This window comes from Centroberyx gerrardi, chromosome 22, assembly GCF_048128805.1.
Source record: "Centroberyx gerrardi isolate f3 chromosome 22, fCenGer3.hap1.cur.20231027, whole genome shotgun sequence".
Lineage (NCBI taxonomy): Eukaryota > Metazoa > Chordata > Actinopteri > Beryciformes > Berycidae > Centroberyx > Centroberyx gerrardi.
Window position 1 is genome coordinate 13,168,913 of NC_136018.1, and position 13,220 is coordinate 13,182,132.

Here is a 13,220-nt window from a genome sequence, read left to right on the forward strand (position 1 = left end):
AGTCTTTTAGGATGGGTCAAAATAACGGACTTATTCAAACTATCTTGAATAAGTCCGTTATTTATTTTGGCTATAGTTGTTTTGTATACATTTTGTGTTTCAGTCTTTGTGAATTTTTGGCCGCTTTATCACCTTGCCTGTATATGCGTTGCAAAAACAACAATTTTCATTTACCACAGATTTACTTGTAAATACAGTATATTCTTCCTTTCACCTCTGGTACTTCAAAAACACTGTTTGTCAATGACGCTTTTATTTTGAAAAGATAACCGGAAGTCCCACTTTTATTCCGAGTCTATTGACGAGGTTTGCTGATCGGAGTGAGCAACAATGTTGTCACGGGAAACCATCCGGAGAACATATTGTTTTTCTTGTTTCATTTAACCTTATGGACCTTTGTCGCATTGCCGCTCGTGCAGACCGGAGCCAAATGTGGACGCGGGCAGAAGACAACACGTCTCGCTGTCAGCAGGGTCGGATGAGGCGCTCGGGCTGTTTTTGATCTCATTCTCACGGACGGATCCGTCATCGTTAACTTTCACTATGAGGGTCTTCTTGTCTCTCCTGAAAAACACCAACCCCAAAATCGAGTATTACTCCAGGTTCTCGCCGTCCCCGCTCTCCATCAAGCAGTTCTTGGATTTTGGTAAGTAGAGGAGCGGCGCTGTGGGCTGTCATCTTCTGTAATCCCCTCTCCCTCCGTGGAAACGACCTGCTGGTGAGGAAGGAAGAGAGTCAAGGAAGGGCCTTGTTATTGACTTGTGCGTGTAGGCTTTTGTCATGCAGTTCATTGTTTCTGTGGATTTGCTGTGTCATAGACCTCGGTTCTATATTAATAGGTCTAGTCTGCCACAAGCTTCCCCGAAATATTATACTTTGTTATGATCTGATGCGGTATTTGAAATGGCTGTTTACTTGTAACCCAGCCATAGCGGAACATGTAGTGCCATGCTGGTTGCTGGGAATCACAACTTGCTGTTATAGTTTTGTTTATACAGTAGCTTATGAAGATAGGGCTGACAGTTTAACGCACACACCCAGACTAGAACAAGATAACACATGCATGCAGAGATGAAGTGGAGGATAATCCTAGTTTACCTAAACTCACTAACTTTTTATCTGCAGAATAGAGCTTACTCATCTTTTTAAGCTGATATAAATCTCTATTTGGTGATATTATAGTATGTATCAGATGTAAATTATATAAGATGGGGTCTTTTAAGGAAAAAAAGCACAAATTAATGATTTTCAGCTAGAGGTCATAGTGTACCCACCTTTTTGTTTACCATCACATCACTAGAGAGAGTAGAGTCAACAATTGCCTTTAGGCCCTGAAGTGAGACATGAGAACATGACCATGAGTGAGTAACACTTGCCACTACTATAAACATGTGGTGTCAACGCTGCACCCGAGGCTTTTCCTAATCCATCTCTGATTAAACCCAGTCATCTCTATTACGTAATTTGTTCTCACAGCTGTGAGTAGGATATGAAGTACAGGAAGAACACACTTGTTTTTCACCAAGACACACAGGTTGAGTCTTGTCAGCATCATGTGAAGAGAGCAGTGGGGTGGAAATATTGCGATGTTTCTTAAGGGAACATAATGAAACAGCGGTTCAACGGATCGCCCTCAGCTGCCTTTGCTGCCAAATGAGCAGTGTGTGTCGTTCCAGGTCTGAGTCAGTATGGTGGTTTCACCCATTGCTACATTTTACGATTTCACGAGTCCCAGCCCTCGTTTTGTGCTGCTGAATCAGGGGAAGCCTTTCCTGTTAGCTGACATGATGGCACACTTCCCTTCACCCTGCCAGATCCTCTATTTTTGCCAGCCCTAAGCTAAAGTAAGATAACATCACATTCCTCATCTTACTGTCTCTTCCCTTATTTCAGAGCCCTGAAGTCACTCATGCTGTCACGCGTCATTACGCACTCTGTCAGCGCTTTCACTCCAGTCAGCACTTAGTTCAACAGGTTTGGTGTAACTCTAGCTGTAAAGCTGCAAAGTTATCTTTGCCTTAGCTGAGTTGCCAAGGCTTTACCATTGTTACTTTTTGTGACTGGTAGAAACTGAGAGTCTCTATAGAGAAAGGACAACACTCTGCTGGAGTTTAACTTGCTGTGTATCTGTTCCTCTGCAGGGGGCTTATAGGATGTGTGTGTGTGTGTGTGTGTCTCCACATGCACACACAAGAGGCCAAACTTGCTTTGTTGTTTCTTTATCAGTGTGTGGAAACGATATTGACCCAATTTAAGGACGCAAACATGCTGAGTTGTCTCACAAATGTTAAATGTGGAGTGAGAGATTTAGGATTATACTGCAGGAATGCTATGTGGTCTGCCAGTTCTAAAACATGAACCCGCAACTTATCTCTCCGAATGACTCCCCCTTTCCACTGGCCTAGAAAGATTTCCCAATATAGTTCCTGATAGGATGTTCAAGCTCATGTTGGTAGACGGCAAATACAACTCCAGCCAAAAAGCAAAGTTTTGGCTATTATATTGAAGCTGGAAATTAACACCGGCTACCGATACCAGCCAAATACTCGTAAATTACCTGTCACTTTGGTAGGATTAGTTATTTTCCATTTGTTGGGTGAAGGTAAAGGTGAATTAAGAAAAGCAGCCTTGTTTTTACCTTGATGAAAATACATTTTTGTCATTATCCAACGGGTTTTGAAAGGGTTTCATAAGCCCAAGAGGCTGAAGAATTTGCTCCACCCATAGAGGATGTAATCCCTCAGTAGACGTAAAAACATGAAAATCACCAAAATTGGAGTTGTTTAAACATGACAACAGAGATATATGGTTTGTAAAATAGTTTGGCCAGCAGGGGGAAATAATAAATTAATTCTGTATTTATTCATTGTCAGTAAAAGTTAGTTCCCAGAAGTTAAAATGAAATCAGAAGCTCCAAATAGTTCCAGACCCTTTTAACGCCATAGCTTTGACAGATTCACAACTGACTCGTCTCTCAGGCAGGGACAATGCGTGTGAGAAGACATCGTACATGTTCCTGCGTAAGGAGCTGCCGGTGCGGCTGGCCAACACCATGAGAGAGGTCAACCTGCTACCCGATAACCTGCTCAGCCAGCCCTCCGTCAGGCTGGTCCAGAAATGGTGAGGCACTTCTTCCAGAAATACACTTAATACAGCCGTGACAGGCTCTCCACCGCAAGATGATAGGGTTCCTGTTTGTGTGTGTGTGTGTGTGTGAGAGTGGGTGTGCCAAGAGTTGACCTTTGACCTATATTTGTTTTATCAGGTACATGCAGAGCTTTGTGGAGCTGTTGGGTTATGAGAACAGAAAGCCGGAGGATCCTCACGTTCTGAACGAGTGAGTGAAGCTCTGAATGGAGAAGTGTCTTTATTCAAAAACACAATACCTCCATGGAGAATATTACCCTATGCTCCTACTAATGCTTCATATACTAGGTATATATGCTGGTGTATGTAGTGTAATTATAGCTGGAAATATAGCTATGGCAAACATCCACCCATACTGGTTATTTGTCCTTGTCTTGAATCTTCTCAGCTAATCCCCTGTAATAAACATAAACCTCTGCTGACTGTACAGGTAACAGTGTGTATTTATACTACAACAATGCCTCATGTGATAAACAAATAGACACAGATAGGGATTTGGATAAGAGCGTCTGTTTAGAGAACCGGTTGCCAGCTGCTAATGAACCATTGACAAGGATGGCTCAGCTGCTGAACCATAAATGAAAGGGCAATAAAATATTGCCTGTTACTCATGCTGAATTAGCATTGTGTTTGGCTTTGTGTTTGGGAACAAAAAGGTGGTGGAGCTAATATGCAATTCAAGGAGTTGGATCCAGGCAAAATGTAATAGTGTAATCTGTCAGTAGGTCATAGATCAGTGTGCTTGATTGGCTGATTTTTATATATTCTTCCCTCCTTTCTTGCTTTTATTTTACCCATCCATCCCTCTATTCCAGTTTCCTGGAGCTGTTGATAGAGATTCGTAACCGGCACAACGATGTGGTTCCCACCATGGCTCAGGGAGTCATAGAGTATAAGGAGAAGTTTGGCTTTGACCCCTTCATCAGCAGCAACATCCAGTATTTCCTCGATCGCTTCTACACCAACCGCATCTCCTTCCGCATGCTCATCAACCAACACAGTGGGTCTCACTCACACACACACACACACACACACACACACACACACACAAACTAATTTACCTGTACACACACACACACACATATAGAATGACCTATTTGGATAGCAAATGAATACCTTAGTAGTTAATTTGTAATTCCCATAAACTTCACAGCCAAATGATTGGCGTCACTATTTTCCCTGTCCCTTGTCTTTGTTTGACGAAACTTTGTAATTATTTTCTGATTGATTTTTGCCACTGGCTTGTCTCTGTTTTGCTGTAAGTTTGATTACTTAAAAGGGGCATGAATATATTACTTTAAAATCCAATAAACTGTGCTCTGTTTCTGCTCAGCTCTCCTGTTTGGAAACGACACCAACCCAGCCCATCCAAAACACATCGGCAGCATCGATCCCACCTGCAGCGTGGCTGAAGTCGTCAGCGGTGAGTTCAAGAGTTTAAAGGCTTTTTCACACTAAAACATGACCTATTCATGCAACAAAAAGTAATTCAGCAATATCATTACAATTCATATCCTGTATGACTGCTGACACAGTGGTTGCAAAATGGCACGTTATGTTGAAACCAGTAAGACAGAGTTTGAACAGTAGACAAATTTGGGTAAATTCTGCCATTTTCAGGAATATATTGTTATCTATGGATCATTTTTTTTTGCTTTGCTGCACCAAATATTTGCATAGTTGTGTTGGGAAACGGGGTTATATATTATATATATATTATATCACACCTTCCACTCTCAACACTGACCCATATCAAACAAAACCAAGGTAATCTGAATTTAAGTGGCATGTTTACATAATCCTTGTTTGGTGCAATATATGTAGAGGAATTGTCTGTCCAACACAATATGGACACAAAGCTGCTCTGTCAGTGACCCAGGAGGAACAGTAGCTACACTGGTGACCAGTAACAGGAATCCAAACAAACCCATGATCTTATTCAGCTTGGTCCTCTCACTGACCCGTGTTGACTGTGTTCCTCAACAGATGCCTATGACACAGCCAAGATGCTATGTGAGAAGTACTACTTGGCCGCGCCTGAGCTGAAGATTGAGGAGTTCAACAGTAAGAGATCTTTGCTCCTGTGCAATGTATAATCCATCTGTCCATCCATTGCAAGGGTGCAAGTAACTAATTACATTTACTCACATTACTGTAGTTGAGTAGCTTTTTTGTGTACTTGTACTTTTTTTTTAGTATTTTTCAGTAATTTTACTTTTACTACAAATTCTGTAGGCTCTCCATAAGCAACAGAAACTGAACCATTGTAAATTGACAAATAATACCTTTGCAGTGAACGGTCAGTCAGCAAAGAAGAGAAGAGTCCAGCTTTACCTTGTTTGTGCACTTTATTTCGAAATATCAAAATTTTCCAATTGAGTTTGAACTCTGTCCTCTTATCCTTTTAGAATTGCATGGGAAAGAGTAACTCAGTAACTTTTACTCAAGTACATTTTAAATGAGCTACTTTTACTTAAGTCGATTTCTACACCAGTGCTTAAGTAAAATAGCAGCAATGTAACTTCTACTTCTACTTGAGTAGAAGTCCACCACTATCCATTTGACCATTCCTGCATTTCTTTATGAAACAGCAGTAATGTCCATAGGAGAGCAGTGGTGAAACAGTGTGTTCTGTTACTCTTTCTATTTAGAGCTTGTGGTTGCAGAAGGGGGCGAGTCTAGATTTAGTCCTGCAGTGATTACAGTGTTCAGAATGTGGCGTCTCATTAACTTCAAAGGAACTGTGTGTGTGAGCACTTACACATGTACACACTCGACACTTGTTTCTGCAAGCTTGCCTGCTTGTGTGTGTGTGTGTGTGTGTGTGTGTGTGATTGTCTGACACTCCCTGTCTCCCTGTTCTAGTGAAGGCCCCTAAAAAGCCCATCCAGGCGGTGTATGTGCCCTCTCACCTGTTCCACATGCTGTTTGAGCTCTTTAAGGTGAGCGGTGCAGCAGTGATGCCTGTAACCTGCTGGTCTGGCAGTCTACAGATGTAATTAAACTGAAATGTGACCATAATTCTATAAGGACCCGTGCTGAGCCAAGTTAATTAACTGTGTGTGTGTGTGTGTGTGTGTGTGTGTGTGTGTGTGTGTAGAACTCTATGCGGGCCACAGTGGAGCTTCATGAGAACAGTACAGAGGGTTTACCGCCGGTGAAGGCAAAAGTTACTCTGGGTAAAGAGGACCTCTCCATAAAGGTAAGACACACGCACACACACACACAAACACACACACACACACACACACACACACACACACACACACACACACAAACACACACACACACACCACATCCTTATAGTGTTATTGTGGCGGTGTTTGAACTCTCTCTTTCTGTTGACTCTTCCAGCTTGCTTAGGGACCAATTTGCATAAATCTATTGTATAAACTCAGCATGAGCCACACCCTTAAGAGAGCTTAGCATCTCTCTCTCTCTCTCTCTCTCTCTCTCTCTCTCTCGCTCTCGCTCTCGCTCTCGCTCTCTCTCTCTCGCTCTCTCTCTCTCTCTCTCTCGCTCTCTCTCTCTATCTCTCTAGATCAGTGATAGAGGAGGTGGTGTTCCTCTGCGGAAGATAGATCGTCTCTTTAACTACATGTACTCCACCGCCCCTACACCAAGCCTGGAGCCAGGAGCTGTCCCACTGGTACACACACACAAACACACACACACACACACCAGAATCAAATCAATATAGACCCTGGTGATCATTTCAAACCAATTTTACCTTTTGCTTAGCCTGTATATTTCTTATTTTGTATATGTAACTGTGATATAATGTCTGAATAATTAAATTCAGAGCCTGCCCTTTCCTCCCTCTCTAACTCTGTCTCTCTCTCTCCCTCTCCCCCCTCTCCCTCTCTCTCTCCCCCTCTCTCTCATCCAGGCTGGTTTCGGCTATGGTCTACCCATTTCCAGACTGTATGCCCGATACTTCCAGGGGGATCTGAAGCTCTACTCAATGGAGGGTGTGGGCACTGATGCTGTCATTTATCTGAAGGTGCAGTGAGCTGATCAAATATCGCATATCTCCTCTAACGATTTTTCCGTCTCCCAAAGACATTACAGTATGTGTTGTTGTTTTTTTTCTCACCAAAGGCCCTGTCCAGCGAGTCGTTCGAACGCCTGCCCGTCTTCAACAAGTCAGCGTGGCGACATTACAAGACCAGCCCCGAGGCGGACGACTGGAGCAACCCCAGCAAAGAGCCACGTGACGCCAGCAAGTCCAAATACAAGGCCAACAGATAACTCTGCCTAGTCCGCTAGTCCTACCCGCCCCCCTTCTGAGCCTACATGCCCACTCTCTGCCCGGTGCATGTACGATGAATGTTGCCCTTGGGTAAACACCTGGTTTAGGATCAGTCTTGTGTTGACATTCCAGTGGGTGACGTTAGGGTTTTGGAAGGGCGGGCTGAACTGAACTTAGATCTGTACCCAATGGCAATGACCTTCATCAGCCTAGCTTTTGTTGTTATGGCATTACCACCGGCTCTCCCACAATGGAGCTTAAAATGGACCTTGATCCCCCGCTATCTAACCCCTTTTATGAACAACTGGTCATTTGGTCAGTTGAGTCTTGTGAGTCTTCATTAATGGGGACTTTCCTCCAGTAACTGGGCGCTAGTCTGCGTTAAGTTCATTGTGTCTCATGCGTAGTAGGCCTGCCTGGCTTTGCTGACTAGGCCACCGCTCCCTGTGGCTGAATAAGCAACGCACTGCTGATTATGTGTCTCACTCAGCATCGGCGAAGGGCCGTCTACTCGCTTTTCTGTGTCCGACCGCGCATAAAAGGGCCTCTGTTTCTGTTTCTCCCTCCCAAACGCAGGCAGAGACAGAGGGTTTGAGTTTCAGTGAGAATGGGGGAACAAGGAGGTTTCATTTCCTTCCCTTGGGAGACACTTTTGATCGGACGCACAAATAGGTCAGTGTGTCGCTGGCATAGTAATGTCTAGTTTTAGTTGCACTCTGTTTTAGCTGGGAAGAAGAAAGAGAGGATCACCCAGTGTACTGCCATGTTGTAATTAGGAGGTATTGGAGCAAATGAGATAAAATGATCATGAGTACAGCTTATTTATAAAGATATAGAAGCCAAGATATTTATTTTATGTCAATGAGAGAAAGCCTTATTTTTAGGAATATATCAGATTTGAAGTGTTTTTTTATTTGCCTTGATGGCTCTACTGTAACTTAAGGTTAATTTCAAAAGGGAGAAAGTTAGCACTGAAGATTTTGGTTATTGTTGTTGTGTGTGCTTTTAGAGGTTAACCTCCCTCCCACCCACCCACAGACGACTGACCAGCAATATTGACCCTCATCACAGACATTTCCGCTTTGCAAACCTCCATTAACCCACGGCCATGCGTTTACCCAGCTCTGCACCCTAATCAAACTAATACTGAAGGACCAAAGGGGCGTCTTTAGGACGCTTATGAAATGAAATGACACCATGCCAGCCTTGTCTCTCCTGTAGCTTCTACCACACCAGCATGATTGTATTGTATGGTAAGACTCCTCAGAGAAGAGGAACGGACCTATTGCTTCTAACCGAGGACTTACTGTGAAAGCGGGATTCCTTCTTGGCCGACGCTAACAACGCTCTGTCCTCTTTCTACATCTCTCATCCTGCAAGCAGTGTCGATCTGCCGCGGCGGATACGCAGCATGCACACAGCTTGGACTTGTTACAAGTGATCCTAACAATGCCATACCGAGTCAGCCTTGTGTCTCACTTGTAGTATTACTAATCCTTAAACTCTGATGAACTTTTTGAATGAGTTTGAACAAAGCTTGTGTGTTTTTGAAATGTACCGGTGTTGTGTTATCATGACTGAAAATGGCTTAAGTAGACTTAGAAAATAGCTCTTCGAACGCACAAGGTCTTGATATCTGACAGGCTTTACTTTATTTTATCCAGGAACAAAGGGGCCATTTCTGAACTACCTATACAGTGTGGAGAACCGTTTAATTTTGACTATTTGTCCTTGACATGGGAACAGGATTTCTTTTTTTAAGATTTATTTTTTGGGCATTTTTATGCTTTATTCGACAAAGTTAGTGAGAGAGAGACAGGAAGGTATGGGAGAGAGAGAGGGGAGGACATGCAACAAATGACCAATGAGCAAATTCGAACCCGGGTCGCTGCGGGAAGGACTGAGCCTTATGGTACGCGCTCTACTCGGTGAGCCACCGGGGCGCCCCGGGAACAGGATTTCTTTTGATGAACTTTTGATGATTTTTCTCTGATCATTTTTTAAGGGGTGTGGGCCACTCCTGTATATTTTTATTTATATGTTAGGAAATCAAGCAAGATTACAAACGTGGGACAGAATGTTCTGGAAAGCCAGCAGAGGTAAATGTGGGTCCAGGAGCGGAGATCTCAACCACTAAACCATCTCTAGGCGCTGGATCATTTTGTCAAAACCATCTGATTTTTGTCACATGCCAATCATATTCAGGAACTTTTATGATGCACTTTGCTGGTGTGACTAACCTAAAACTATACACATATTTTCCATTCACACATTTCATACAATCAGTTCAGACCACTGCTCCACCTCTATCAAGAGTTTCAGAGTTGGAGGAAGGCTAATTATGATCAGGTGGTCATAAAGCCAGGTCAGATCCCAGGTCAGTAATGATACCCAGTGGCACAGTGTTTTGAGCTTCTGAAATAGACCATAGCCTCATGAAACATGGCCCAAACCTGGACCGAGGATAGAGCTTGGTTTAAGGCTGGATCATGGATAATAACCTGAAGTGATTCCTCTTCTCGTCTCCTTCAGCTCCATCCGATGTGAAAAGAAAGAAAGGAGTATTAGATGATGAAGAATTGTGAAAGGCACTTCATTACGGAAACATCCGTCATCCCGTATTTCCTTCGCTATTCAGCCAACCTTCAACACTGCCAATGCCTTCATAACCTGCCATCATACCTACCAGTGCGTACTTGAGCGTATCCCTGTGTAACAGAGAGTGATGTTCAGTGATGGACTGCGGCTGGTGCCTGCTGTGTTGCGGGTTCAGGCTGGAGACTTCTGTCCTCTTCATTTAGAGCCCCAGTTCACTACCTTCACTGTGTGTTCTCCCTGTTTCTCAGTCATAATCACACTTAACAGCCAAATGACTGGATGCATAAGGGAAAGCTTTGGACAAGGACAATGTGTGGTCCAATTTCACATCTTTGTCACATTTACAACTGTGTCATAAGGAACTAGGCGATACACACCGCTGGGACCTATAGCTGTTTTGGATTGTGTTCGATTTAGAGGCCCAGGGGTCTTCCACCTTCAGTTGTTTGAGTCAACCTTTACTATTGAAGTCTCTGTACCTATGGTATTGCTGAGTATATTATGTATATAACAGTATGAACAATGTTGATATTAGCAGCCGGTGTGGAGTGATCTCTTTATGTTTCCTTTCCCACTGTATTTCCGGCTTAAAGAGACGTTTGAGCACTTTGTATGCATGGGCTCCTCACTGCAGAGGAAATCATGCAAAGTTATGCAATTAATGTTATTTCCAAAATCCAGTACACTCTAATGCTCACCAACATACACCAAAACAGTGATACAGCCGTCTGAAGGTGTGATTCAGCATGAGATCATCTTACCGACTGTCAAAACTGACAATAAAGAGAATTGCCATTGCGTGTGATTCGTCTCTGAATTTTCTTTGTATTCTGCAGTCTGATAAGAGGCTGAAATGACCCAATAGTGATCCTTAATTGACATTCAATTATACGTTTTTGTTTTATTTACGTATCAAGCCGTTTGGAATTAGACATTAAAAAATAAGACAAAAAAAGACACACATTCCCAAAGTTTGTACATATAGTGCAGAGTTACATGTAGTGCATACAGGACAGTAAGATCTCTACATTGCATTAGGGGGGATGTTGTGGTTGGGGTGGATGAATGGTCTGCTGCGGCCTGGCATGGGTCACTCACTGGTGAGCAGACCTGAGCAGAATATGTGTTACATACATTTCAAATGATTTGCAAAGAAAACATGAGGATGATACGGCTTTTGAAGAACCTGACATGTCAAGTTCACCCCAAGGGCCTCAAATAGTATAGACAGTTTATTTCAAGTATCACCAGAGTGTCAGTACTTAACCTAAAGGAGAAACCTTGCAGCTCCAATTTTGTCAAGTTTGATGTTTGATAACCAACCATTTAATTGGAACCAAGCAATTGATAAAGCATTGAAAAATGTCAAAAAATACATGGCTGCCTATGGGGAAAACGTTTTTTCAAGCTTCCTGGTGATAGGTTTCTGTGAGACGAGATATATCTGTGTGGCCTAATGAGTGTGGTGGCGGAGGGTTTTCATTGTTGCTTTTTTGTATAGCGTGTGATTAGAGATTAGAGTGACATAGTTGATTGCATTTGCTCTCTAGGCTTGGTCTCATAGGCTCAATTTACATCTAGAAGCTAATAAATGGAGGCTGTTTTTTCTGTCTCTCTCATTAAAATAGATGCTTTTAGAGACATAGATTAAGCGTAGTCCAAGACCCTGAAACACAGATTTCTGGGGGCGTTTTTTAGCGTCTGTAATTTTAGGACAGACCTTGTTTCTGCTATTATGTTGAAACAGACAAACTCTCACATGAACGTTACTATTAGGACTCTATTGCTACACAACAAAGCTGTGCAAACTGAGGCACTGAAAACCTTTGTTCCCTGTATTCAGTTGTTGCTTTTCAAGGTATTCTTTTTTGTCCCAATCACCTCAATTTCAGGGACATTTTATGAACTTACAGGGCCGTTTTTCCTCCAGGCCCGTTTTTATTTCCTACCCTGTCTTACACAAAGAATTTTCTTTCAGTGGAGATTTCTTACGGATTAGTTTTAATCCCTATTTTGGAAAAAAACGAGTCTCCCCGATATTAGTTTTCAGTAAGAGAGGTTATGCTGTGTAGCCAAGATTATGAATCCCTCTCTTCTGAACATATATTTTAGGTAATTTGCCAATCATTTATGCCAAAATGGTGCAGACTGGCAATGGGTTCGAGTTGAGTGTGTGTCTGTGTGCCAGGAGGGTGTCTGCAGTGTCTCATCTGCTGCTCTAGGGGGCGCCGTTTCTCTCCTTTATCTGCTAACTGGTCGTTCAACAAGCACAAAATTACACAGTAATGAAATTAGCTCCTGTCTGTTCACATGATCTGTAGGATTTTGTAGTAGCTGAGGAGGCTGTATGCCCTCCAGCAAGACTCAGTGACAACTTTGTGCCTGTTTACCATCACACCCAGTCGTCACAGTGGATGGCTGTGAAATAATGGAAAATACAAGATGTCTTGAGGTCCCATTTACAGCAATGTGAAATAAAAAAACTCTGCTAAACTTAACAAAATCAGACAGAAACAATGAGGTGATATTATGAGCAGACTGTCTTGGACAGTCTCTATCAGGACTGGACAATCCAAAGCAGATCAGCTCCTTTCAGAAGACGCTGCGAGGGGTTCTGGACCCTCTGACGATATGTGACACTGGCTACACAGGGCCATAACTAAGCCCTGTCCATCTAGACTTTATAGTGCTGCTTGAATCACCACAGCCTGCTGCACCCGGAGTCTCTTGCCAACAGTCACGGCCCTCATCCTCTCCTCTCTTCTGTCTGCTCAGCTGCCCAGACAACAGAGACTGTGATGGCTTCTTGGTGTTGTTTCCACCTGCAGCACAGAACTACGTTTCCCATGAACACCCTCTGCCTTGCATATGTGCAACTTCCTGGAGGATAACGGTTTCAGCATCCAGTCACTGCTGCCAGTGTGTGTGTGGGGGGATGTGAGTGTGTGTGTGTGTGTTTGCGCACATGTGAGCAGTTTTCAGGCAGTATACTGTGAGTGATGTGTGTGTGTCTGTGTGTGTGTGTGTGTGTGTTCAGTCCAAGGACGTCTACTTCTCGTCCTCGTCCCCTTCGCTCATGCTACTTATGGAGGCGGACGCTCCTTTGGGGGAGGTCGGGGGTGAGGGTCGCGCGTTGTGCCAGCGGGACGGGGGAGACGGGGGGGAGGGAGAGCGCAGCGGGGACAGTTCCCGGGGGGGGCTGTTGCAGGGCGACTCTCGGGGA

The 13,220-nt window shown here is 43.5% G+C and overlaps 2 protein-coding genes across 2 annotated transcripts in view; one reads left to right on the forward strand and one right to left on the reverse strand.

Moving 5' to 3' along the window:
• Positions 1 to 168: 168 nt before the first annotated feature.
• pdk3a (pyruvate dehydrogenase kinase, isozyme 3a) lies at positions 169 to 10,795 on the forward strand. The gene is made up of 12 exons (XM_078291309.1): positions 169 to 646; positions 2,979 to 3,120; positions 3,266 to 3,337; positions 3,963 to 4,147; positions 4,481 to 4,570; positions 5,134 to 5,211; positions 6,013 to 6,089; positions 6,248 to 6,349; positions 6,689 to 6,796; positions 7,037 to 7,150; positions 7,249 to 7,373; positions 7,980 to 10,795. The coding sequence occupies exons 1-12, from the start codon at positions 544 to 546 to the stop codon at positions 8,002 to 8,004; spliced, it is 1,221 nt and encodes a 406-aa protein (XP_078147435.1). The 5' UTR covers positions 169 to 543; the 3' UTR covers positions 8,005 to 10,795.
• A 2,250-nt stretch (positions 10,796 to 13,045) lies between these two features.
• pcyt1ba (phosphate cytidylyltransferase 1B, choline a) overlaps positions 13,046 to 13,220 on the reverse strand; it is an 8,877-nt gene continuing 8,702 nt past the window's right edge. Inside the window, exon 8 of the mRNA XM_071923291.2 lies at positions 13,046 to 13,220. This exon is cut by the window's right edge and continues 50 nt beyond it. Within this exon, the coding sequence (XP_071779392.1) occupies positions 13,046 to 13,220 (175 nt within the window).